Here is a 26,806-nt window from a genome sequence, read left to right as displayed (position 1 = left end):
AGAAATATCAGCAAGCTTGCTTCTTGGCCCTGGTGCTATTTTGAAGACTCTATCAAAATATCAGTTTCTCCCAAATTTATATATATATGTAAATTTTACAATTTTCTGAAATAAGCCACAGCCTTTATTTAAAAAACAAAAACAAAAAACTTCCTTCCCTCTTCCGGTGTTCATGCCAGGATCCTGCTTCTAGGCCTATCCCCAGCCTCTCCTGTACACACACTCAGAATGGGATCTCCTCCACGGACCAGGACGTCTTTCAGCGCCCCCAAAGGCGGGAGGAGGTCATGACATACTGCTGGGCAGGAAGCGGCAGCTGACCCGCGGCATAGCAGGGGAAAGAAAGCAGGCACCTTTACCAGTATATCTGTGGACAGCAAGCGTATCTTCATCGTCATCAATGGCCGAATGCCCCGATCCTACAGCACACAAAAAAAAAGAGAAACCGCAAATAGAAAAGGAATAATACAAAAAAAGACAAAATAATCTCCCCCCGCAATTATCTGCAAAAGGCATGCAGGTTATAAATATCAATTCTTAATGCAATAACTCAAGCAGTGCTCTGAGCTGAAGCATCCGGGGTGATTATTTAGAAGGCTGATGCCAGGCGTTCATGCCAAAAAGCTGCAGTAGCAAATGTATTTGCAAGAGTGGGGAGAAGATGCCTCCGTCTTCACTGGGGTCCATTGGCTGTTGCAGCTCATTTGGGGATTTGTCCATCTGCTTTTCATATGGAAAGGACAAAAACGCTTATCCCAGAATGCTTTGCAGTGGAGGTACCCAACAACCATCCCCTCTCTTCCCATAATTCGTAATGACCGTCTCCTAGCTGCAATAGGGTCACCAACTAGGCTCCATCTCACCTGGAGAGGCTGAGTCAGGCCTGGTTTTGTTCCACTGAATCTACAGACTTGTGGTTTCCACCCTTGGGGGAAAAAAAAAACAAAAAACGGGATCTGCAATAGAGTAAAACCAGGATGGATTCAATCCATTCAGCTGATCTGGACCCAGTTGATTACTGCAAGTGGCAAGAACTACATTCGAAAGGTTATAGCTCCATGGCTTGCAGAGTGGGCTCTTGGTTGACTGGTTGAGTTGCTGCCTTTTAGAAGAGAAGGTGTTAATTCTAATCCCAACTGGAACCTGCTTCCAGACGGACTGGGAGGAAAATACCGCAGGGAAGATGAAACTGTGTCATCACGCTGCTGTACAGTACCCTATGAACTAGCTGCTTTACGGCTTAGCAAACGCTGCGAGTTATCAGTCAAATCAGCAGGGATATGCTACCAGTCCCCTCATACCAGCTCATCTCCACTCGGTGCAACACTTTGTGTGTTTTCATTAAATAACTTAATAAGGGGGCTCCTGAGAAGCCCCCGGACCTCCCTCCAGCACTTCACCGTAGACGAGGTTTACATTGCCCACAAACACTGGTTTATCATGCGACAGAGGTTTTATTCATGTCTTTCTATCTCGATTCCTTGTCACATCGCTCCACACAAAGTGACCCTCTTGTAGAAAGGGTGCCTGTTTCACTTATTTTAATGTGTTTAAACTGCTAAATTATTGCAGGAATTGTTTAAAAACAAAACATTTATGGTACTGTAAGAGAGTCATCTTCTCCTGGCAAACAAATCACAATGAAGAATTGATTCTAAAGATAAAACCGATTTTCCAAACCAAGCAGCATCCATTACATTTCCTTGGTAATAACGGGAAGAGAATTTCCACTTACAACAAACTGGGCCTTCACCGCTGCCTTTGTAACATTTCTCTCGGGGTAGAGGACAAGCTGGCAGTCAATATACAGATTTTTCAATAATTCTTACAAAGAACATTTCATGAAGAAAGAGTTTTGTCAGATGTCGGGTTACAAAACCATCTTTTTTTTTTTTTTTACTCGAGGCCCAGGCATGCAAACAGACTTTAAGCACTCCAAAAAAAAGAGAGAGCACCAGGCTGCATCCTCTACAACCAGGGCTGCACAAAATGCTGGCCCCATGTCAGCATGGGGCCTATGTACTCTGGAGGCAGGAGACCCTCCCTATCAATGGGAAAAGTACTGTGGTTACTGTGTTGGTCCACATGTGACGAAGGGAGCAGAGCTCTCGAAAGTTAATCACAGATGTATTAAGTTACTCCAATAAAAAGGTCTCACCTGCAACAATCCTTAGCAAAGCAACCTGACAAGTCTTTATGTTCCTTGTTTTTGTTCTATTTGCCATAAATGGAATCAACATGTAACACTATCTTTTCTGCATTACTGAGATCCAGCAGGTAAAACCAACTTTTCACCTTACTGTAATCCACTCTGAAGTGGCTGTCTAGCCAACAAAGGTGGAATAGAAAACTAAAACTTGTTTGTCTGATCCTTATTTCTACATGTTCATGGGAAAAATGCTTAATATATATTCCCCTCTAGCCAGAGTCTATGGATTAAGGTGACAGCATTGTCTTCTTGGATATTAGGTCATCTAGACCAGTGGAATTCAAATCAGTCCAGTTGGATTTTCAGGATATCCCTAATGAATATGCATAACATATATTTGCATACAGTGGAGGCAGTGTATCCAACCCTCTTGAGTTTTCAGGATATTCCTAATGCCTATGCATGAGACATGTTGAATGCACTGCCTCCAATGTAAACAAATATGCATGTTCATTAGAGATATCCTAAACCTTCGACTGGCTGAGGCGGGCCCACGGACAGGTTTGAACACCACTGAAACAGACCAGTGTTTCCAGACGGGGGTTTCAGGATATCTGCAATGAATATGCATGAGATAGATTTGTGTGCACCACCTCCTCTGCAGCCAAGTTTATCTCCTATATATTCACTGCGGATATACTGAAACCCCTGACTGGCCAGGGATCTCACAGGACAGTTTTGGGAACCACTGATATAGACCACTGGGGCAGTTCACAGGATCTGCTCTGACAAATTTTAGCAAATGAATCTCCAACTGGAGCAAGAAAGGGAAAGCAGAGACCAGGGGAATGGATGATGAGCTTTATTTCCAAACTGTTTTGCCATGGGCAGACACAGACTGGGAGAAACCCTTTTACAAACAGGACTCTTTGAATGACGTCAATACAATTCTCAGCGGTGATTAACCCCTCATGACCCGAATTTTAAAAAGGCAGCGCGTGTAAAATCCGGGGGATATGCTCGTGGCTGGGCCTTGTGCGCGCCGAGTGCATTTTGAAAACAGCCCAGCCACGTGCGTATCTCCCAATATGAGCAGAAGTGCCAGGTCATGCAAAAGGGGCGGCCTGGGGGGGGGGGGGGGGGGAGGCGGGATCTGGGTGGGGAGGAGGCCGACCGGGACAGCGGCCATTAGGCCCTGTCCCAGGGAAGCGTGCGCCTGCAGCCGGCCGGAGCGCGGAAGTTACTTCTGCTCTGAAGGAGCAGTAAGTATTAAAACACAAACATTTTAACTAGCTAGGTAGGGGTTAGAGGTCAGGGAGGAGAGGGGAAAAGGTAGGAAGGGGATAGGGAAGATCCCTCCCAGTCCACTCCTTAATTGGAGCGCACTGGGAAGGAACTGGGGAAGGCCTGATTGTGTCACCATGCGTTTCTTTAGAAAATTCCCCCCTGTTGTGCTCGTTAGAGGACACCCACCTGCACATGAACGCCCCGATATTAAAATCAGCCGCACATGTGTGCACGGGAATCATATTTTATAACATGCATGCGTCAACATGCGCATTTTATAAAATAGCCGCGTCCATGTGCTTGCGCCGGGAACCACAGGCGTGGGTTTTAAAAATCGAGCCCTCAGATGTTTGTATCACCACAATGCTTGGTAATTAATAGATGTGTGAGGGCATGACAATGTTGACACACTACACAGCTGCTCGCTTGCCAGACGATGAAGGAAAATGCCTTAGATATTTTTCAGACACCATCATCCATCATCCACACATGTGCCTGTAAAATGAGCTTATCCTGATGCAGATGCCACCAGATCCCCAGTGCCAGACACAGGTCATGATTAGGGTTAACAAAAGGTGCCCACTCCAGAACCCCAACACCATTGGCTCATTCAAACACACAGCATAAAAACAAATGTTTAAAAAGCTAGAGCTTCCCTGCATATTCCTCCAGGATTAATAACAGAAAGGAATTTCTCTCATCCATAGTAAAATGCTGTCTCCTCTTCCTGTACCCACAGGAAAGCCATTGACAAACGCGGGCAATGGGGGTCTCGTGCTTTTAGAGGCTTATGGTGAAGGGGAAGAAACAAGAGGGAGAAGGAATGAGTTGGAAGAATGGAAACTAAAAATAAACAAACGAGAAGGAAACGGAGACTGAAGGGGCCGTACTTCCGGCATTGAGAGGATTGTGTTGGGGGGGGGAGGGGCCATCCTCTTGGCTCACCTGGTTCCACTACCCTTGGCTGCATGTTACAGGATCCAGTTCTCCTCCACCAGACTCCTATTCCATGTCTAAGAACAGAATTTAGAGAATGAGGTCCCACGAGCCTAGGTCAGTGGCCACTGGGCATGCACAGAGCTGGTATGCATACAGCACTTCACGTCTGGTGTATAGCACAGAAGCCGGGATTCATCTGAGGGAAGCCTTCCAGCCAGTGACTCTGCTCTGGGATTCACTAGGAACTTCTAATCCACTTTGTAATGACACAGCAGCACAGCCCTTTAAATGGGCTTGGTTGGGTTGGCTCTGTTGTCCAACACTACATTTTCTGACCACAAAACCACTTTTTTTTTTTTTTTTTTTTTTTTTTAAAAGCTTTTTCTCTTTTGATAAGATTTTCCATGTAATGTAAAGAGGATACTTCAAATTATAGCAGATACGCTGTGATCAACAGCCAAACACAATTACATGGCTGCTGCAGCCTCCTACACGCATATCCTATTTTATCTGGAGTCCAAAATAACAGCTCACTTAAATATAGTCTTCTGAACGGAACTGAACTTCAGTTTTTGGAAGGGAGATGCTGTTTTTAGGCTACAGTAAAATGCAATCCCTAATGCAGCCAAATCCAGGCAGGTGCATAAGCTCACAAGAACAAGAGCTCCAATAAGGAACATAGGCCAACTGGGCGGAGAGAGCCTCAGCATGTCTCTTTATTTCAAAATATATTTATTTATACGGTGCCAAAAAACAATTTGCATACAGGTAACATAAGAACATAAGAAATTGCCATGCTGGGTCAGACCAAGGGTCCATCAAGCCCAGCATCCTGTTTCCAACAGAGGCCAAACCAGGCCACAAGAACCTGGCAAGTACCCAAACACCAAGAAGATCCCATGCTACTGATGCAATTAATAGCAGTGGCTATTCCCTAAGTAAAATTGATTAATAGCCATTAATGGACTTCTCCTCCAAGAACTTATCCAATCCTTTTTTGAACACAGCTACACTAACTGCACTAACCACATCCTCTGGCAACAAATTCCAGAGCTTTATTGTGCGTTGAGGGAAAAAGAATGTTCTCCGATTAGTCTTAAATGTGCTACTTGCTAACTTCATGGAATGCCCCCTAGTCCTTCTATTATTCGAAAGTGTAAATAACCGAGTCACAAGACCTCTCATGATCTTAACGACCTCTATCATATCCCCCCCTCAGCCGTCTCTTCTCCAAGCTGAACAGCCCTAACCTCTTCAGCCTTTCCTCATAGGGGAGCTGTTCCATCCCCTTTATCATTTTGGTTGCCCTTCTCTGTACCTTCTCCATCGCAACTATATCTTTTTTGAGATGCGGCAACCAGAACTGTACACAGTATTCAAGGTGCAGTCTCACCATGGAGCGATACAGAGGCATTATGACATTTTCCGTTCTATTCACCATTCCCTTCCTAATAATGAGTTTATATTCTAAGTGGGTACCGGAGGCACTGGCACGTAAACCGACTTGCCCAAGGGTAGCAAGCATCAGAAATAGTCATCATGAGAGTTGAATCTCAGCCTTATCGCTATTACACAGGATGCTGGGCCTGCTACAAACCAGGATCCGCAAATCTGTCAGCCAGGTATGGATGCTGCTCGATCCGCTCGGCGATGAGTGCTTTCAGAGTGCTTCGCCTTGTGGCTGCCCTATCCCATGAAGTGTAAGGAAAAGGAATCCAAGCTGTCAGTGAAACTCAGGTCATCAATTTAGCAGGGCACATGCAGCGCTGGCACAGAGTCAGCCATGGTCGTTTTATTGTTTCTTACTCAAGGAAGTACTCACAGGGATGGGGGTGCCACTTCTTCAGTCCAGGTCAGTCAGGGCACTGAAGCTGGTCCTGGAAGATGCCACATTTTGGTGAAACGCGTATTTCTCAGAGTGCAACCTAACATCTTGCAAGATCTTCCATACGCTTCATTCATGTTGACCTCTAGTGTGACTCCTGACATATCCACGTGACAGGAAATAGGCATTAGACTAGCATGTGTGACCTCCTGTCCTAAGGGCAGGGCACCTAACAGTCCTCCACAAAAGAGGTCTTCTTTCTGTCCAAGCCTAGAAGAGCCGTTGGCTTTCCCTAGCTGTAATTCATTCCCTTTACAACTAAAGGGGGCTCGCATAAGAAGAGCTCAATTCAAATGCACCAGCGCAGACGCCTGAACCCTCTTGCACAGTCTGACCTCTTCCAGCACTTGCTACACACAAGGGTCCACCTTTATTTATTTGGTCCCTAATTTCCAAGGCGCTCTAAGCATCGTGCAACAATAAACGAACATGCTTAACAAATCAAGTAGAAAATTACAGCATGATGAAACAATTATAAAAATCCAAAGGGAAAAAAGCCCATAATATTAGCTATTTAGCTAATTGTTCTTTTAAAAAAACACACAATTTACACCAGTTTTTCCCAACCACTGTGCCCTGCCACTCTGGGGTGCCTCTAGATCTGATCAGGTGGGCCACAGAAATGTCACCACTGCGCGATGCTCAGATCTAGACAGCACCTGAGCTCTGCTCTTTGCACCTTCTGCACCAACAGACACCAGCGGTGGTTCTGAAACGTCTAGGAGCTCCTTTCTGAGAAATGTCTAATCATGCATGCCTCGGCCTCCTACATACGAGCTGAGCCCCAGAGAGTGGGAATTTATTGGGCAGTAGGAAGGGCACGGGTAGCCGGGCGCCACTTTGTATGGCACACACAGCACCTCCTCACCTTCTCCCTCCTGAGCTTCCTCCTCTGAGTCCTTCCAGCCTCTGCCTTATGCCCAGCCTGAGTGAGAAAGGAAGAGTGTGCACTGAGCACTGGACGTGTCTCAGTCTGAGCTCAGGCAGCCACGGCTGCCCACATCACATGGACTTCTCCCTTCTTCTGTCCTTGTACATAGAGGAAGCTGGTCCACTGAGTCAGGTTCATGTACGTCTTCACTCCCTTCTCTCCTTTTGTGTTTAAATTTGGAAGAGAGACCAATGGGGCTTTCAGTGCTTCCCTGGCTCTTCTTCATGTCTGCAGTGCCTGCTCCGCGGAGGCTGGTGTACCACACAAAGTTTTTGAAATATAGGTGTGCTTTGGGCTATTTACACTGTTCCCTAAACATGATGTAATCTTCAGTCCTTTGAAGAGAGCACATTTTTCAGTAACAGCATGTTTTGCCTCTGAAAGAGGAGGGAGAGCTACTAAAAGCATTATCTAAAGCCCTCCGAGGTCTGTACACTTTCATTTTCTGTCAGGAAGCTTGGCAACATCCCCTAAACAGCCTTATGGACCGATTCCACAAACCTCCTACCTCCTTCTCACCAAAGCACAAATGATTTGACTACAGGCCACCTCTGACCCTGCCCTGACCTTCCTCAATTTAAGAAAATAAAAAACTTCCAATTGTGTTGACGTGCACGCCTGCTGAGGATGCTCTGAGCACGCAGCTATTGTTACAGTACACACGCCCCAAGGCGGAGGCATTTGAACGTGCACGTTGGGGAATCCCACGAGGAGAAAGGCCCTGGGGTGACACACAGATGGTTTTTGCTGCATCAAGAAGTTCTTCACGTTTCGAAGATGAGTCTCAGCCTGCCTCCTTCAAACCACTTGGCAGCAGGTGTTATACACGAAGAATTGCTGCCGCTGGCACACGGTGCAGCTGCGGCTGAAAGGCAGAACAAGTAAAGAGCACTGTGCAGCTACTTCGCCAATGTGAGACCTGAGGTTATTCTGCTTGGAAAAGAGACGACAGATTGAAATTTATAAAATCACGTGTGGGGTGGGGCAGGTAAATAGGAAACGGTTATTACTCTTTCAAAAAACACTAGGACTAGGGGGAAACTCCATGAAACTAGCAACCGGTAGATTTAAAGCAAATCGTTGCAAGTATTTTTTTCACTCTGTGCACAATCAACCTTGACCTAACTCAGAATGGTACCAAAAATAGGGACCAATCAGGAATGGAAAACCAACGTACAAGCTGACGTCAAACGGACAACAGCGTCATGACAAGCGTCCAATCGAAGAGAAAGGCTGTAATGTCATAAAAAGCTCTTCCATTGGACACTTGTCATGACGTTGTTGTCCGTTTGACGTCAGCTTGTACGTTGGTTTTCCACTCCTGATTGGTCCCCATTTTTTGCGCATTTTGTGTATTTAATCTGTCTGCCAGCGTTCCTTTACTGACAGTCTTAAATGCGATACCAAGCAATTAAAGGCATGTATCTCTATGTCGCAGGATGTTTTGGGGTTTGCCTTTTTGTTTTATCTGCCTTCATGTTATATTTTTGTTTATTTACAGATTATATGTATCATGGTCTTGAAGACCTGCGCAGTCCATTTTTGACCCTCCCGATGCAGCCTGGAACGTAGGAGGGATTGGTTTTTCAGTGAAATGCTGCAAGATTTTGCAAGCCCTTAAGTAGCACCATGCTCAGATTGTAATGTTACAGGAAACACACCTCGGTGATCTAGAACACTCACAATTAACGAGAAACTGGGTGGGAGAGGTTCTCTTTGCCTCCTCAGGGACTCATAAGGTGGGTGCAGCAATATCGTTTCACTGTTTGTTACCCGAAACAGGTAATCAAGGATCCATCTGGACGGTATCTAAAAGTGGAAAGCTTACTTTATAGGAAAGCAGTAGTTTTTTTGTAACTTTTATACTTCCAAGAATTATGAACATGGAAGTCCATATTCAGAAGCATTTAGCTGGATAACATAAAAACATAAGAACATAAGAAAATGCCATACTGGGTCAGACCAAGGGTCCATCAAGCCCAGCATCCTGTTTCCAACAGTGGCCAATCCAGGCCATAAGAACCTGGCAAGTACCAAAAAACTAAGTCTATTCCATGTTACCATTGCTAATGGCAGTTGCTATTCTCTAAGTGAACTTAATAACAGGTAATGGACTTCTTGTCCAAGAACTTATCCAATCCTTTTTTAAACACAGCTATACTAACTGCACTAACCTCATCCTCTGGCAACAAATTCCAGAATTTAATTGTGCGTTGAGTGAAAAAGAACTTTCTCCGATTAGTTTTAAATGTGTCCCATGCTAACTTCATGGAGTGCCCCCTAGCCTTTCTACTATCCGAAAGAGTAAATAACCGATTCACATCTACCCGTTCTAAACCTCTCATGATTTTAAACATCTCTATCATATCCCCCCTCAGTCCTCTCTTCTCCAAGCTGAAAAGTCCTAACCTCCTTTAGCCTTTCCTCATAGGGAAGCTGTTCCATTCCCCTTATTTTGGTCGCCCTTCTCTGTACCTTCTCCATCGCAACTATATCTTTTTTGAGATGCGGCGACCAGAATTGTACACAGTATTCAAGGTGCGGTCTCACCATGGAGCGATACAGAGGCATTATGACATTTCCCGTTTTATTCACCATTCCCTTTCTAATAATTCCCAACATTCTGTTTGCTTTTTTGACTGCCTCAGCACATTGAGCCAACGATTTCAGAAGTTATCCTGCTAAATGAAGATTTGGGCACTTATCTGAGTAATTTCTAGCAAGCTAATAAGTGAGCCAACTAGAATTTATCCAGATAAGTTAGGGGCATTCAGGGGGCGTAACTGGGAGGAGCTGAGTTAGCCGGCTAACTACAATATTCAGACTTATCTGGCTAAATCTGGTCAGGCCAAAGAGCTGTCCTAAAGTCAGCCGGCTATATTCAGTGGTGCGGCTGCTGTATCAAATATCCCTGCAAAGCAAGGCAGCAGTTTTATCATATGGACCTCATACTTTCTTTAACTCACCCGCACAAAACCTGGTGAAGTGTATGGATACATTATTGATAGTTGGTGTTGACTTTAATTGTATATTTGATCCTCAAACGGACAAATCAATATAATCTTCATCTGAAAACCTCAATTTTATTTGTAAAATCTTAGACTTAATGGATACTTGGCAAACTACATCCCCCAAGAACTTGATTTTAATTAGGTCTCTAGAGTTCAAGGTAGCCAGTCTCGCATTGATTAATCTCATCAGACTATTTTTCGGCTTTGGTGAACTCTTCCATTGGTCTCATGGAAATCCCCAACCATAATTTATTATGAATAGATCTAAGAGATTTCAGAGAATAAGGGAAAAGACTTTCACTGGAGGTTCCTTCTATTTCTTTATGAGGTTGTTAAATTTAAAGGGCTCAATATTCAAAGCTAGCCATGTAAGTAACTTAGGCCTGGATTTTCCATTCTCACAAAGAATGGAGAATCCCGGCAGTGACGGGGGGCAGGGGGGCGGGCCTGCGAAAACTGGCAGCAATCGCGCCACCGCGGTGTTATCGCTGCCGGCTTTTGCACCCAATAGCACTACCGTGAAAGGTGGTGCTATTGGGCGCATTCCTGGCGGCGATAACGGGTTTTACCTTTATCGCCGCCAATGAAGTTACCGCCGCGTCCGTCTCCTTGCCGCCCCTACTCCTCCCCTCCCCACCCCAACTCCGCCCCCGGCAACCTATCGCACGCGAAAAGATAGGCTTACAAAATAACTCCCTTAGCCGGTTAAAACTTATCCAGCTAAGTTACGATATATATTCAGCAGCATGCAAAGCCACTGAATATACACGACTATGTGAGCACTTAGCCAGATAAGTCTACCCAGCTAAGCTTCGACCTGCTCTATGGGGCGTCTAAACTTAGATGTACACTTATGCGACTAACTCCGAATAGCGTTAGTTAAGTGTATAAGTTATATGTCTAACTCTCTCTGCCCATGATCCCCCCAGTGCATGACAAATTTTTGTGTGTGTACGTTTTAGCCATATAAGGGACTTATACGACTACGCAGTGGCCACTGAATGTACGTCATATTCAGCGGCCACTACTTAGCCACGTAAGTCCTGCTAATCCAGTTATATAGCGCTGAAAGTGCTTTGAATATTGGGCCCAAAGAGTTTTGGGATACTAAGAGGAAGGGTTTCAACAGCTTAATAAGGACCGTGCGGATTCCGCCACCCTGTGATGGTAACCTTCAAACCGGCACACAGGCACACTTTGGCGGATGTGCATTGGCACGCACAAGGATACTTGGCCATTTTATAACTTGCATGCATATATGCATATATGCTTCCATGTTATAAAACAGCCTGACCACGCGCACACGAGCACCCAATGTTAAGTGGGCACATGTCTATGGGCGTAAATTTTGCTTCTATTGTGTAAGTCTTGGAATTTTAAAAGGGGCGCACGTTCACACCATTGCCAGTTTCACCAGTTCATCCACCAGTTTGCCCAGTTAAAAGCTAGGTCCTCCAAACCCCCTGGATGAATAGCTTACACTATCCCCAGTTACCTCAGACCCTTAAAAACCCACAGGTGTGATTAGTTTTTTCTTTTTTTTAATTTATACCTTGTCCCTAGCAGAAGTAAACGTACGCGGCAGGGGATCTGGGTGAGTGCCCGGGCGCGTAAGTATTTACGTGCACATCTCTTGGCCATGCCCCAAAATATCCATGTTCTGCCTAGACCACATGCATGCCTTGCCCCTTTTTTTTTTTTGAAAACTTTTGAGATGTGCACACAGCAGGAGATATGCGAGCATCTGGGCGGCTTTTATTTTTCCAGGCATTTTCATACTGCATATGCAGAAAACTGATCAGAGCAATTCACAGCATCATCAAAAAACAATAGAAAAATCAGCCCAGGACATCAAATAAAACCGTGGTGGGCACATGCCATCCCGACTTATGCACAAATCTCCTGATTTGGGCGCGCGCCAGGCTTTTAAAATCTACCTATGTATTGGGAGACTGCAAAAGCGGTGATTGGGGTGAAAATTTCTTATACTAGTAAAAAAAAAATATATATATATCAATAAGGAAATTCTGAGACTAGAGAAGCAAGTGAGGAAAGATACATATAAAATGGTTGTTAATCCAATAGAGATAATTAAATTTCCACTCTGATGGCATTAAATACATTGATTCGTAATCGGATCAAGAAATCTTTCTCTTATTATAATCACAGACTATTTAAATTTGGCAACAAATCAGGGAAACTTTTAGCAAATTTGAAGAAAGAAAAAAAAAAAAGAGATAGGATTTGTCAAAAATAGGCATTCTATATATAACATTAGGAAAATTTTAGTTTCCATAGAGTATATGGAAATAAAGAAAAAAGAGTGCGGCTATTACTAACCTTAACCGCTAAGCCTTCATACGGTTGTTGCAATTCCAACATTGCTCTCTGCTCCAACGGCAAGAGGTAACAGGGCCAACATAGGGCCCTGACATTGACGGTCTGGGAAATTAAATATGGGGGAAACCTGTATGGCACAGCTGGTGCTACCATAAGCTTGCTGGGCAGATTGGATGGACCATTTGGTTCTTTTTTCCATCACTTCTATGTTTCTATGTATTGTAGAGACTTTGGCTCTTTCTCAGGATTACAACTGAACTATGAGAAGTCAAAAGCTCTCCCCATCACTGAGGAGATTAAAATTAATTGGGAGGGTGAGTTTCCCTTATGTTTGGCAGGGGATGAGATCCAATATTTGGGGGTTAGTGATCATTAGAGATCTTAAACTGCCATATAAAGAAAACGTCTACCTGCTTATTTCTGAGATTAAGCTCCTTCTGGGCAGGTGGATGTCTTGCCTACTTTCTCTGGCAGGTAGGATCTATCTGTTTTGGAAAGACCTAGAATTCTGTCACAAGGTGGTCTTTTGCACAATAGTTAAAACAATATTGAATGGGCAACGTTCTATTGATTTTCTCAACTAATTTTGTTCCTATGTATAATTCAGAGAGGAACCACTTATAACATTGGGTTCAGAATTTGGTGTGGGAGAAAAAACAAAGTGCCATTAAATGGTTGCAGGACTTGTATTTTTGCTGCCAATAGGGCCCTGGGTTCAATTCAGGGTGAGATTTAGTCAAATACTTTTTAAGAAACTCTTTATTTTTCATACTTGGTGGAGATACAAAAATATTTTTTGAAAAGGAATATTTTAGCATCATGTTTTTGAATAAAACGTGTTTCAATAATGTTTTTTCATGTATGCTTGACCTTTTGGATGATGAGTCTTCTACAAAGCAGATAACTGACAGTTCTCTTCAACCTATCACATAGAGTCATAACACATGTGACTGCCATCTTTGAATGAGAGAGTGAGACGAGACTACAGTGAGTTGATTGGTTTGTAACAGGATCCTTATTTCCACTTGTGTGATTAAAATCATTAACTGGAAGTTTTATTTCACAAATCTTATGATACTAAGGAGTTGCCCCTGACGCAGGTGTGACTACGCCAATTCGCAGCAGCGTTGGGCTATACTTAGAGCCAGCATTGTTAGAAATCTTTGTATTGGACGTAAATCATTCTCAAAACAGAATTCTCCTCCCAGCTGGTTATGGATTAGCTGGGATTCAACACTCCTTGTAAGACTGTTTGTCTAGTACAGTGATTCCCAACCCTCTCCTGGGGACCCCCCAGCCAGTTGGGTTTTCAGGCTATCCACAATGAATATGCATGAGAGAAAATTTGCATGTTATGGAGGCAGTGCATGCAAATTTTCTCTCAAGCATATTCATTGTGGATAGCCTGAAAACCCGACTGGCTGGGGGGTCCCCAGGACAAGGTTGGGAACAGGGGCGGATTCCCGATGTCGACCAGCCTGGGGATTCGCCGCCCAGGCCAGGAGAGACCACGTGACTAGAGCAACCGGCCCACCGGGGGATGCCCGATTCCCCGATAGGCCAATCCACCCCTGGTTGGGAACCACTGGTCTAGAAGCAGTGCAAGATAAGTGCTTTTAATTGCAATTACATGAAAAAGTTGCTTTGAAAAAAATATTGATTTAAGAATTTTTTCAATAAGATTATTAAAACAAAACTGGTGCCATCATGCCAAGCATGCTGGCAGACTCACACCTTGTATGATACCAGACAATAAGAGCTTTTGATGTGTTACTTTTGTGGGGAATAAGTAATCAGTTTGCCCTGTATCTGGTTTTGTTTTTAAAATATAATATTGCCAAAAATGGGTCTATTTGAACATAAGAACATAAGACTTGCCATACTGGGTCAGACCAAGGGTCCATCAAGCCCAGTACTCTGTCTCCAACAGTGGCCAATCCAGGTCATATGAAACTGGCAAGTACCCAAACATTAAACAGATCCCATGCGACTGATGCCAGAAATAGCAGAGGCTATTCCCTAAGTCATCTTGACTAATAGCAGTTTATGGACTTCTCCTCCGGGAACTTATCCAAACCTATTTTAAACCCAGCTACACTAATTGCCCTAACCACATCCTCTGTTTCAATTGCTACTAAATAAAGACTTAAAATTACTCCATAATTCTGTATGCAGATTTCTATGGGTAGCAAAAAACCAAGATTACGTGCAAAGACCATTATTGGGAGCTGGAAGCCATAAGGTTTAACTTTCCCTAATTTGAAATCATTCAATCCGGCTTGTAATCTTAGGCGTTTAATGGATTGTTTTTATGACTCCAGACACTATACACCATTAGATTTGGAAAAACAACTCTTTCAACACTATCATCTGAGATCTATTCTTTAGGTGGACACAGTTAACTTACCACTGAGGATCAAAACAGGTGTGTATTAATTTTAGCTCTTAGGAAAACTTGCAGATATCTATGTCATAACCTCTACTGCAATTCTAGAGAGACTCTATTGCTCCCTATCAGAGGAAATAGAGAATTTTCTCCCAGGGTGGATATTACATTAAGAAGTAGGATGAAAAGAAAACAGAATCTTTGGTAAATTTATTACATGAGGATGATGAGATGATCAAATCCTTTCGGGAGCTACAGACACAATTTGAGCTCCCTCAGAGTAACATGATTGCATCTGCCCAAGAGCAACATTATATTTTAACATTAAATAAGACAAATCTACAAAGCTCTAAGGTCGAGTCCACTGAAGAATTTCTGGTTCCTGATGAAGATATAGACAAACAACATCTGACTATAAGGCAGCACTGGATTCAACGGAGGCCATTTTAGAGCTAACAGGGTCTACACATAAGTGGGAATAAGATCTTCAAATTGATGAACCAACTGAACAGTTTATTTAATAGTTTCAAGCAGGTTGTTAAAACCACTGAATGTCCAAACTTGAGAGAAACTTCTTATAAATTCCAGAAGAGAGTATACTACTCTCTTAGGTGAGCAAAATAGTACAAACAGATACCGTATGTACCATAAGTGTAAGCAGGTAACAGGTACTTTAAGTCATTGTATTGAGATTCAGAAATACTGGAAGGCCATTACAAGCTTTTTGTCATCTGTGGTGGGAATTCAGATTTCTACGATACCAGAAATAGTATTGCTTGATATTTTAAATTCTGATTTTGAAGGGGATAGGTTTGTGCAAATATTTCTGCAAAAATCCTTTTTAATAGTGAAAAATTGTATTCTGATAAAGTGGTGTGAGAAGGGTAAATCTATGTATGAACAATGGAAAAATACCATGCATTTTGAAATGGAAAAAAAGGGTATAAGAGAAAACAACATTTATAGTAAGAAAGTGTGCTTGCAAGTGTGGGAAGTTGATTTCCAATCCTTGCCTGAAGGGCCAGGGCCAGGGCCTAGGCGAAACTTCAGTCACGCAGCCCCCTCCTCCATCTTACCTACTGATGGCCACTTCCAGCACAGCGCTCCCGCCTATCAGCAGTTGTACTCCAGCAGTGGCATTTCATTCTCCGGCACAGCATCCCTCTGCAATTCATGCTGGCAGGATTTTGCCCCCACCCCCAAACATTTGGCGCTCTAACGGCCAAATTTTCAAATACCCCCCCCCCCCCCTGTGCATAAAATCTGGGGATTACGCACGCGGTCGGGCCTTGCGTGTGCTGTGTGCATTTTAGAAGGGGTCCGGCGCACATGGATGACCACATGCTATTTTTTTAAAATCGACCAATTGGTTGGTCTGTGATAGGGGTGGGCTGGGAAGGGGGCAGGCTGTTAAATCTTTTTGTTGATAGCGTATTGTGTATAACAGAAACAACTGCACACAAAATTATTTGTATTTGCTATTTTTTAATAAAAAGATGTAAACATGCTAGGGAAAGTATTGAGGGAGTATGGCTAGGTTCCCAAGATTTTAAGATTGTCACCTTTGCAGATGACATTCGGGTTCATCTTGCTGACCCACTTAGAGCTTTATTTAATTTGCTGCAAGAATTTTCCCTTTTTCAGGGTGAAAAATAAACCTAAATAAATCTGGAGCCTTGGCGATGCCTCCAAGTGTAATGAGCCCATGGGGAATTGCTTCTCCTCTAAGATAGGCCGAAAGTTCAGTTAGATATTTGGGAATTACACTGCCATCAGATTTAAATCAGCTCTACACATTGAATGCTCTTCTGCTTATTGCACAGTTGAAACTGAATTTATGGCAATTGCATAATTCGCCACTCTTTCTAGCAGATAAGGAGTATCTGTGCAAAATTATTATATTCCCCAATGGCTTTATGTTCTGCAACTACTTAAGAGAGATTTAAAAATAATCCATAGATTATGCTTTAGATTTTTATGGAGGTAGGGAAACCAAGGATCCCCCTTAAATTTATGATGGGAGATTAGCAAAGGGGAGTAATTGAGCTTCCTAATTTAGAAGGCTATAATTTGGCTTGCTTCTGTAGACACCTTAAAGTACGGCTTCCCAAGCCTGTCCTGAGGACCCCACAGCCAGTTGGGTTTCCAGGATACCCACAAGGAATTTACAAGATAAATTTGCACATGCTGGGTCTCCAATATATGCAAATTTATCTCATGCATATTCCTTGTGGATATCCTGAAAATCTGACTGGCTGTGGGGTCCTCAGGACAGGCTTGGGAAGCCCTGCCTTAAAGACTGGTTATTTGACACATCCCATTACACTCTCTTAGAGCTAGAGAAGGGTCTTGTGTCCCCCTTGCAGCTATGGTTCATTCTCCATGTTAAGGCTGCAGTGTTGCCAGTGCATCTTAACAGAAATGTGCCATCTGCTCCGTTGAGAGTGGCGTGGAGATATCTTTGTGAAACATTGGGTCATAATCCTGAGGAGAACCCTGGTTTTGAGAATACAAGGAAACATTGATTTTATCCTGGGTAATCAATCTATGTGGGTGTCAAAAGTCATCCATCAGATTACACATATAAAGATGCATTCTAAAAGGCGGATGTGCACGCATCTAGCACATGAAGGCATCCATCCGATTCTATAAGCCGTCCACATGCATGCACACGTTCCGATGCATGAATACCTCACATCAGGGAGCAAAGGGGTGGGATGTGGGTGTGGCATGGGTGGAGCACAGGAATTCTGGGGCGGGGCCAAGAGATGTGCGTGCAAGTAGCTGCACGCCTGGGTGTGTGCCCAGGTATATTTGAGCGCAAATTTACTTCTGCTATAGAGGAGGTGTAAGTCTTAATAAAACTATTTCCAGGTATCTCGGAGGTGTTTGGGCCAAATGGGGTGGAGTGCAGGTTAAAGAAACAGGGGGCGTTTGGAGGACCTAGCTCTAGACTGGGTAAAGTGGTGGACCAGCTGGTGAAACGGGTCATGGAGTGGACGTACGCCTGTTATAAAATTCCCTCACTCGCGCAGCTCAAACCTAATATTCCGTGCAGGATATAAAATTGCCGCATATCTGGCCACACATATATATGTGCGCCTGTTTGAAAGTTACTGTCATAGTCAATGAAGAAGAGGGTGATGTGTCAGTTTCAAGATTTAAGGCCAAAGATATAACATAGTCCAGAGAGATTTTTATGCTTATTTATAAATGAGACTATTTGGCAACACTAGGGAGAGACAATATAACAAGTAGCTTTGTTTTGTTTTTTGCATTTTTTTTTAAATGGATGAATATGACAGAATAACAATCTCTGGGATATATAAAAGAATTGAATCATAACACTGGGTATGATGGTTTAACAGGTAAATGGCAAAGAGATTTGTTTTTAAATCCTACTGAGGCTTAATTATCTAAGGGTTTCAAAACTTTAGCAGAATTGGTTGGGAGCGCAAACCTGAGTGAGACGAGCTTATGTTTCACAAGCCCAAGCATTTAGGGCTCAGACACAGCGGATGCAGACGTCTGCCAGAAGTGCGGGAGTGGCAGGGGCACTTTGGGTCACTCGTTCTGCCCCTGTTTTGCACCTGGGATTGGAAGATAGGTAGAACGTGTGATAGGGCAGAAGGTTAAATTAAAACCAGGAGTGCTCTTTGAGCACTTTGCATCTCTGAAGGTGAAATGGAAAAACAGGAGATTGTCCGGTAGAAAAGTTTGTTTCATGGGTTAAAAAGGGATTTTTTTTTTTTTTTTAAATCTTGCAGAGAGCATGACCCCCACCCCCCCGGATGATGGAGATGCAAATGGAAAATCTGGACTCTGTGCGGTCATCCCAACACAAACTGATCCTGGGAATTTGGGACAATTATATTCAGTTACCTCCCTCCAGGGCCAGGAGAGATGTCGTTAACTAATCCTAAATATGTAAATGAGTCATACCGGCCTGGTGACGATGGAGCCAATCTCAAAAGCCTATCTTGGTTATATCCAAGTGCCTCTGAAAGGGACTCTGGACGATATCAGACTTTGGGCACAGGCTCAAGTTGTGGGATAGATGGGGGGGAGAGGGGAGGGATGTGGCTTGGGGACTTGGGTTATAAATGGAGGTTTGTTCATAGTAGAGCTGAGGTTGCAGAGGGAGGGGAATTGATATTTGGGATCAAACGCGTGCCAAACAACTGTTTGCTGTATTTTCTTCATTTTCAATAAAACACTTTGAACATTAACACTGTGTGTGAGGGAATCAGTGCGAGTCTGACTTTAAGAAGCGTGGGTCCCGACGCATTCATCTCTCTTACACATCCTTTACTGTTACTCCCACTGCCCCTGCCAAGCAGAAAGCAGCGCCAGTGGTCGCTTTTGCAGCCAACATGAACCCAAGCTGTTGGCAGATGAGAGTTATACCACTCAGCCGGCTGGCTCCAGCATCAAATTCAACATCCCGGCAGGCGAAGAGTCCCATAGCCATTCAATCTGCTTGGACCAGAGCCCTGCGTAAGCATGCCAATAGTATTCTTTTCCAAAAAAAAGGCTCTTGGTGAGAATGATTTGTAAATATTTTTAGCCTCTGAGAAAAGCTTTCGGCTCTCTGAAGGCCGAGCAGCCACGAGGAATATCCGGGCCTCATCAACGTTTAACCTAGCTCAACAAGGTCTGAATCACTTAATTCTTTATTTGGGGAGATTTTATGGGCAAGCAAGAAAGGGAGCATGGTGGTCCAGTGCGGTGGCTGGCAAAGTGTGGGAGAAGCAACCTAGTAATTAGAGCAGCGGGCTGAGAACTAGGGGTCACCTTCCACCTCTCTGACCCTCCCTGTGACTTCTGAACAAGTCATCTTATTCTGGGCAATTTTTAAAAGCCCTACGTGTGCCAAAGCTGGGAGACTCGCGCGTGACTCGGCCCGGCGGCGCTGCGCGGATTTTAAAAACCGTGCGAGTATGCGCACATCTCCCAGTATGTGCACACAAATGTTTTCCACAGAAAGGGATGGGGCGTGGGCGGGCTGGGTCTGTAGCATGAAGTCTGTGCGGAAGTCCTCACGTGCACAAGCGCGCGCCGGGATCCCCTACCGCAAAACTCTACTTCGGCTATGGATGGCATGTAAATTGTAAAATTTAAAAAACCGAGGCTAGTCAGCGGGGTTTTAAGGGTCAGGGCTAACAGGGTAAAAGGGAGGTGGGTTAGCTAGGGGGTTTAGGGAGTCCTCTCCTTTACTGGGGCAAACTGGGAATGAAATAGGAAAAGAGGTAATTATGTCAGCGCGCGTCTAGTAAAATCCCCCTCCCCCACTTAAGCAAGCGAGGCGGCATGTATGTGCGAATAGTGGATTTTAAAAACCGTGCACTTATATGCACATATACACACATATGTTTTTAAATCACCGCATCCGTGTGCCTGAGCCAGCAAACGTGCACACACGTGCGCCCGCGGGTGGTCTTAAAATTTACCACATTGCCTGTTGCTTTGGGTCCTCACTTAATTATAAGCTCTTGGTGTCTGAGACTTATGCAAGGGCTCCTCAGAGTGTCCATTAAATCATGCTCTTATGCTCGTTGGGTTTTTAACTAGGGGTTTATAGTATTTGATGAAGCTTTCCACTTTTTTCTCTTTTAGGCTGGACATATTTTGTGGGCAGAAGAGATGGTATGGTCCATTTGTAAGAGAACTGCTAGGTAAACACAAAGAGAAGGTAAAGAAAAAAAATCTCTAAAATTAGGATATCCAAAAGATAAAGGGAAAAATGTTTTTTGGTATATATACATGTGTATCACGCTATTCTTTCAAAAACGTTATTATAAATTATTCAAAAACTAATTAACAAAACAATAGGGCATATTCCATATTTATAAATATCAATGCATTCATAAAAATACATAAACCCCCACACAATAAAAGAGTACTAAAATGTACTTTCACATAAAAACCGTGTCACACATTAATCATACATACAAATCAGATCACACACGCACCCCTATATTTTCCAATTATACAGAGCTGTAGGATGTAGAGATTTTTTATATATTTACATTCTAATAGTATAGAGCAGAGGTTCCCAAATCTGTCTTGGAGGACTCCCAGCCAGTCGGGTTTTCAGGATACCCACAGTGAATATGCATTAGATAACATTTGCATGCTATGGAGGCAGTGTATGCAAATCTCTCTCATGCATATTCATTGTGGATATCCTGAATACCTGACTGGCTGGTGGGCCCTCAGGACAGGGTTGGGAACCACTGGTAGAGAGAAAACTCTTGTTGGAACAAATTCAGATATTAGCAACAGTTTTTCAGATGACTCAAACGTCCAACAGGTGTCTCTGTATTCACAATAAATGTGCCCCTTTAAATTTTGAATAATTTATAATACAATTTTTGAAAGAGAGGTGTGATAGACATGTAGATATAAAAAAAAATGTTCCTTTCTTTATCTTTTGGATATCCCATTTGTAAGAGAACCTCTTTGGGAAGCTGCCAGAATGCAGAGTTTTCTGGGAGGAGTCCTGTTATGTAAAAGATCAGGGAAAGATCAGACTTGCTTTCTCTGAAGGGAGGTCCACTGGCCGCATTTCAAAAAAGATATTGCAGAACTAGAGAAGGAGCAGAGAAGGGCAACCAAAACGATAAAGGGGATGGAACAGCTTCCCTATAATGAGGCTACACAGGTCAGGGCTCTTCAGCTTTGAGAAGAAACGACTGAGAAAGGATATGATAGAGGTTTATAAAATAATGAGTGAGATGGAACAGGTAAATAGGGGATGGTTATTTACCCTATCAAATAGTAACAAGGACTAGAGGACACTGCATGAAACTTAACAGGTAGCAGATTTAAATCAAAATTGGAGAAAACATTTTTTTCCTCAATGCATATTTGTAGTCTGAGTTTGTTGCCTGAGGACGTGATCAAAGGGGTTTCGACAAGTTCCCGGAAAAAAAGTCCATAAACAATTATTAGCCAGTGTTATGATTCAATTCTTTTATATATCCCAGAGATTGTTATTCTGTCATATTCATCCATTTAAAAAAAAAAAAAAAATGCAAAAAACAAAACAAAGCTACTTGTTATATTGTCTCTACCTAGTGTTGCCAAATAGTCTCATTTATAAATAAGCATAAAAATCTCTCTGGACTATGTTATATCTTTGGCCTTAAATCTTGAAACTGACACATCACCCTCTTCTTCATTGACTATGACAGTAACTTTCAAACAGGCGCACATATATATGTGTGGCCAGATATGCGGCAATTTTATCTCCTGCACGCACATGTTATAAAATAACTCAGTGCGCGTATGTGTGCCCCTAATTTTACAAGTGTGCATGCACAGCTGCAGAATATTGGGTTTGAGCTGCACGAGTGAGGGAATTTTATAACAGGCTAGACTTGGGAAAGGCCACCAGTTAACCCTGGGAGTCGGCAATAAGAAATAGATCTACTCTGGAATCAGCCGGGTACTTCCTCGAAATCTGGAATTGCTACTGTCAGAGACAGGATACTGGTCTGACCCAATATAGCATTTCTTATGCTCTAGTAATGCACTAAAAATTATTATTATAGGTCAGGACCCCCAAGTGGGTTACGGAAAATTCATAGTTGTTCACCAAGAAGAAAAAAATGAAAAGTAGGCATGGCGGCCCACAGTTTGGAGAAGCATTTAATTCTAAAGCAGATGTGATGGTGATGACCCTAAAAATAGAAGGTGTTAATCGTATCAGCGACACTGAAAACTGTAAAAACCAAAATGTTTGGATGTTGACTTGAAGTGGTTTTGTTGTGGTTGATGCTGGGCTTTGCTGTGACTCACTGCAGAACTGGAACAGGAGCCTGAAGGGAAAGTTTGAGGTCTCAGGCATGCCCTACAAATCAGGAGACATTAAACCGCCCTCCTCCCCTGAATTCTAATCCCCGCGCTGCCCCCTTCCTAGGCGCGCAGTAAATTAAACATCTCACTCAGCTGCAATAGGGTAGATAACAGGACCCAATGCACTCCAGCTCTCTAAAATAAGACGAGACCACCCATTCTGTGTTGGCATTTGTGGGTGTTCGTAAGAGAAACTTCTGTATAAATCCAAATTATTGCTGTAACTAATTGCCGTGTGTTTGAAGAAGCCAAACTGGTGGTTAAGAGATTATAATGAATCTAGCCTGCCGGTTCCATGGGGATTATTTCACACCTCATCTGGACAGGTCATGGAAGGAAGTTTCTGTTGACTTGCATAAAACGGCTGCAAATCCATGAATCCCCTGGCTCGTAACGCAGCCACACTACCAGCTCATTCCCACTTCTATCAGCCTCCTCTAGATGTATTGCTGTGCAACAGCTGTAAACCACCCTGACTGTTTCCAAAGGGGGGGCATATACATTTTGAAATGAATTAAGAAATAGATGTAGAAACTGGAAGGTCAACATTCAGCCATGCGGTGAGCAGACAATTTATCCAGCTAAGCCAGATGAATTGTTACAGATATTCAGTGGTGCACCGTGGAATAAAGTCCTAATTACCTGAATAAAAACTTGCCTGGCTAACTTTAGCACCGCTCTCTGCCACGACCAAATAACTTAACCACCTAAGGCTGAAGATCGGAGTTAGCTAGATAAGCTTTCCAAGTAACTTAACTCCACCTCAGACCACCTAAAACTTATCCAGCTAAACCAGTGGTTCCCAACCCTGTCCTGAGGATGCCCCCCAGCCAGTCGGGTTTTCAGGATATCCACAATGAATAGGCATGAGAGAAAATGTGCATGTTACGGAGGCGGTGCATTCAAATTTTATCTCATGCATATTATTTGTGCATATCCTGAAAACCCGACTGGCTGGGGGGCATCCTCAGGACAGGGTTGGGAACCCTGGGCTAAACAGCTGGGAAAAAAGCTGGAGCTGTCCAGAGCGGCGGGAAATTTTAAACCCGCGGCTTGTCTGGTGGTGGAGGCAGGACGCTCCCTGAGCAACAATGAAAAGTAATACCTGTCCAGTGCCCTTCAGCTCAGCACATCATTGCTCATTTAAGGGTCAGTATTCGGACACTTTGGCTAAGTTCAGGACAAAGTGTCTGACTATTGACCCTCAAATGAACAACTTAAAAGTGCAAGCTGGAGGCCAGCAGACAGATATTGATTTCCCACTGCTGCTCAGGAGCGTCCTACCTCCACCGCTCTGACTTATTGAAGTTTAAGAGTTCAAATTGCCTCTCTTCCAATCCAAAGCCAGCACCAACAGCTGCCATTAACTCTTCCAGCAAAGCATCCAAATCACCTTTCCCACTCATATCAAAGCTGGGTATTATCCTCTCACACTCCAGAAGACCTCCCTTAGGATGCTAAGATCTGTACTGGAGGCAGCATTCCATTTGCCCAGGCTCCCTGAGCTCCATGGATTTCATTTTTTGGCTCCCGACATGATGCGGGGACTAAATTAGCAGGCGATCTCTTGCTAAAACAGAAGCAAGGTTAAGTCTCCCCCCTCCGTGCCAAGTCTCCTTAGTTTCCCTGTGGCAGCCGTCACCGGGGATCATCAGTCTCCCCTTTCTCCTGCTGGTCCTCCCCGCCTCTCTAGATTCTTGCTCTACTCTATCTTTCTGACAGCACATTCAGAGTTTCCTGGAGCAGAGCCCTCACTTCCCTACCAGCCACAATCCACTGCCAAGCCATGCTCAACAGTGGAAAGCCCTGAATCCGAGGGAGGAGACGGCGACAGCCAGAGGAGCAGATCTCCACTGCATACCAATGCTACTGTACTATTACATTTTACAGTATATGCAGTAAGTACATTCTGTGTAACAGCTCAGGCACTAGCTAGTGGCTTGGCAGTTTGGGCAATGAAGGACGACAAAGCCAAAGTGTGAAATATGCCCTAGATTTACTTACATCGGATGCCCTCTAGGCTGTGCCATGCTTTGCCCTAGGGAATGTTTCAGCATTGGAAGCCTCCCCCAGGAGCAGTGGTTCTCAACCTGCCTTCTGTCGGGACACACCTGACAGATGGTGCTCACATGCGTGACACGCTGAACACTTAGTCATTTAGTCACTGGGCTAAATGTAAACATATATTCAGCATCCACAGGGTCCCCACCATCCCCAACAATGGGTGCAGAGCAGAACCAGGAAATTTCCCCATATGACTCACCACACGAAAAAAAGAGATTCTGATTCTGGTGTCATCTACTACAAGGCCCATTGTAAAATACACAACCTAAAAAAAAAAAAACCCCACTCAGCAGATGTGTAGCAAACCTGCCATATCATAGCAGCACAAACTCCGAGGATTGAAACAGCAATAGCCCTACCTATGGAAAGGCAGCAGGGCAGCACCAATGCATGGGCTATTGAGAAAAACACAACACATAAGACTGATACGAATGCCTACACGTTAGTAAAACACCTCACCTCCCACACATAGAACCGACCTTCACCAAATACAGAACCATGAATTACAAATGTGGAGACAAGAAGTGGAATGGAAACCCCAAGAAGCCCCTCTGCATGCCGTGCAAAAAACTGAAATACACCAAGCAAAATACAAAGATAGAAGAAATGCACATTCCCAAAATTGACATATTATGGCTCTTGCACCCTGTCTCTCCCGCTCCATGCCCCCAGCATCCCTCACTTCTCCCAAGTATTCCATTTCAATCATCCACCCACACTCACAGTCCTGCCCAGCATTCCTGCCCCCCAAATCCTCTTCCCTGTACTTTCTCTCTACTCTGCTCGATTCCCCCTACCGCTTTCCTCCCCCTCCCTGCCCAACTCCCCCGCCCCCCTGCCTGCTCAGCAGCCCAAACCTTCTTTGCCCTATCCTCCATAGGGTGAAGAGAGCATCAGCAGCATTACTTCCCGGCCCAGTGGACCAAGATAAAGTTGGCGTTCCATCACGCCCAGAAGAGCAGGAGTTCTGATCTGGGTGAAAGAGGAGACAGCCTTCCACCGAGCCAGGAAGAGGAGAAGGAGGCAAGAGTAGCCTCCTATTAAGCTCAAGAAATGAGAAGTCAACCAATTCCCACCTGGGCTAACGAGGACAGCCAGCCTCCTGCTGGCCCTGCGACACACCTCCCAGGAACTGGCAGCACACCAGTGTGTCCTGACACACCTGTTGAGAGCCAGTGCCCTATACCAGTGGTCCCCAACCCTGTCCTGGGGGCCCACCAGCCAGTCGGGTTTTCAGGATATCCACAATGAATATGCATGAGAGAAAATTAGCATGCACTGCCTCCATAACATGCAAATTTTCTCTCATGCATATTCATTGTGGATATCCTGAAAACCCGACTGGCTGGTGGGCCCACAGGACAGGGTTGGGGACCACTGCCCTATACGGTGGGTCAGTGGAGGGGGAGGAGTTTGAGATGTTCTGGAGCTCTGAATGGTGATGTGAGAAGATGCACCAGCGGGGAGGGGGGAGGGCCTGGGAAGAGGCAGTAACAGGTCTGTGCTCTGCCTGGGGGGGCTCTAGCTTGGACTGTAGGAGAGGGGATTCCCTTCCCTGCAAGTGGTGTGGAGTGGGCGGAGAATTATCCAGTCCTTACCCAACAGGGAAGGGATTTCTTCCTGACAAGCCAGACATCATCACCAAGTAACTCTGGCTACAGGAGAAGGATTCTCACACATGTTTGTGGAGGTCTGAAGAATCAGGGGCCTTTTTTGGAGAATAATAAAGGAATCCCAGTGTGGTTTTGGAAGTGACTTAAGAAGCATGAGGAACTGCGATCACCTTTTGTGATTTTTTTTTAACTTAAGAAGCTGTTTCCTGTCTTGAGTTTGTATTTTGCACTCTCCAATTCCGTATGCTGAATTTTGTGTTTTTTTCCTCCATAAACTCTGGCTGAGCATCGAATCTGTGTTCCCCAACCCTGCAACAAGTAGGTCAGTGCTGTGTCACCCT

The 26,806-nt window shown here is 44.1% G+C and overlaps 1 protein-coding gene across 3 annotated transcripts in view; it reads right to left on the bottom strand.

Moving 5' to 3' along the window:
* The window catches only part of SRPX (sushi repeat containing protein X-linked), a 100,292-nt gene that overhangs the window by 53,952 nt on the left and 19,534 nt on the right, over nucleotides 1-26,806 (bottom strand). The window contains exon 2 of one of the 3 annotated variants that reach the window (XM_029603198.1): nucleotides 354-419. The exons of 1 other annotated variant lie outside the window; for it this stretch is intronic. In XM_029603198.1, coding sequence (XP_029459058.1) covers nucleotides 354-419 — 66 coding nt within the window. The remainder of the gene's footprint in view (nucleotides 1-353; nucleotides 420-26,806) is intronic. One more of the 3 variants, XM_029603199.1, reaches the window with a different exon arrangement.

This window comes from Rhinatrema bivittatum, chromosome 5 (assembly GCF_901001135.1).
Source record: "Rhinatrema bivittatum chromosome 5, aRhiBiv1.1, whole genome shotgun sequence".
In the NCBI taxonomy this organism is placed as follows: Eukaryota; Metazoa; Chordata; class Amphibia; order Gymnophiona; family Rhinatrematidae; genus Rhinatrema; species Rhinatrema bivittatum.
This window is presented reverse-complemented; position numbering and strand designations above follow the sequence as displayed.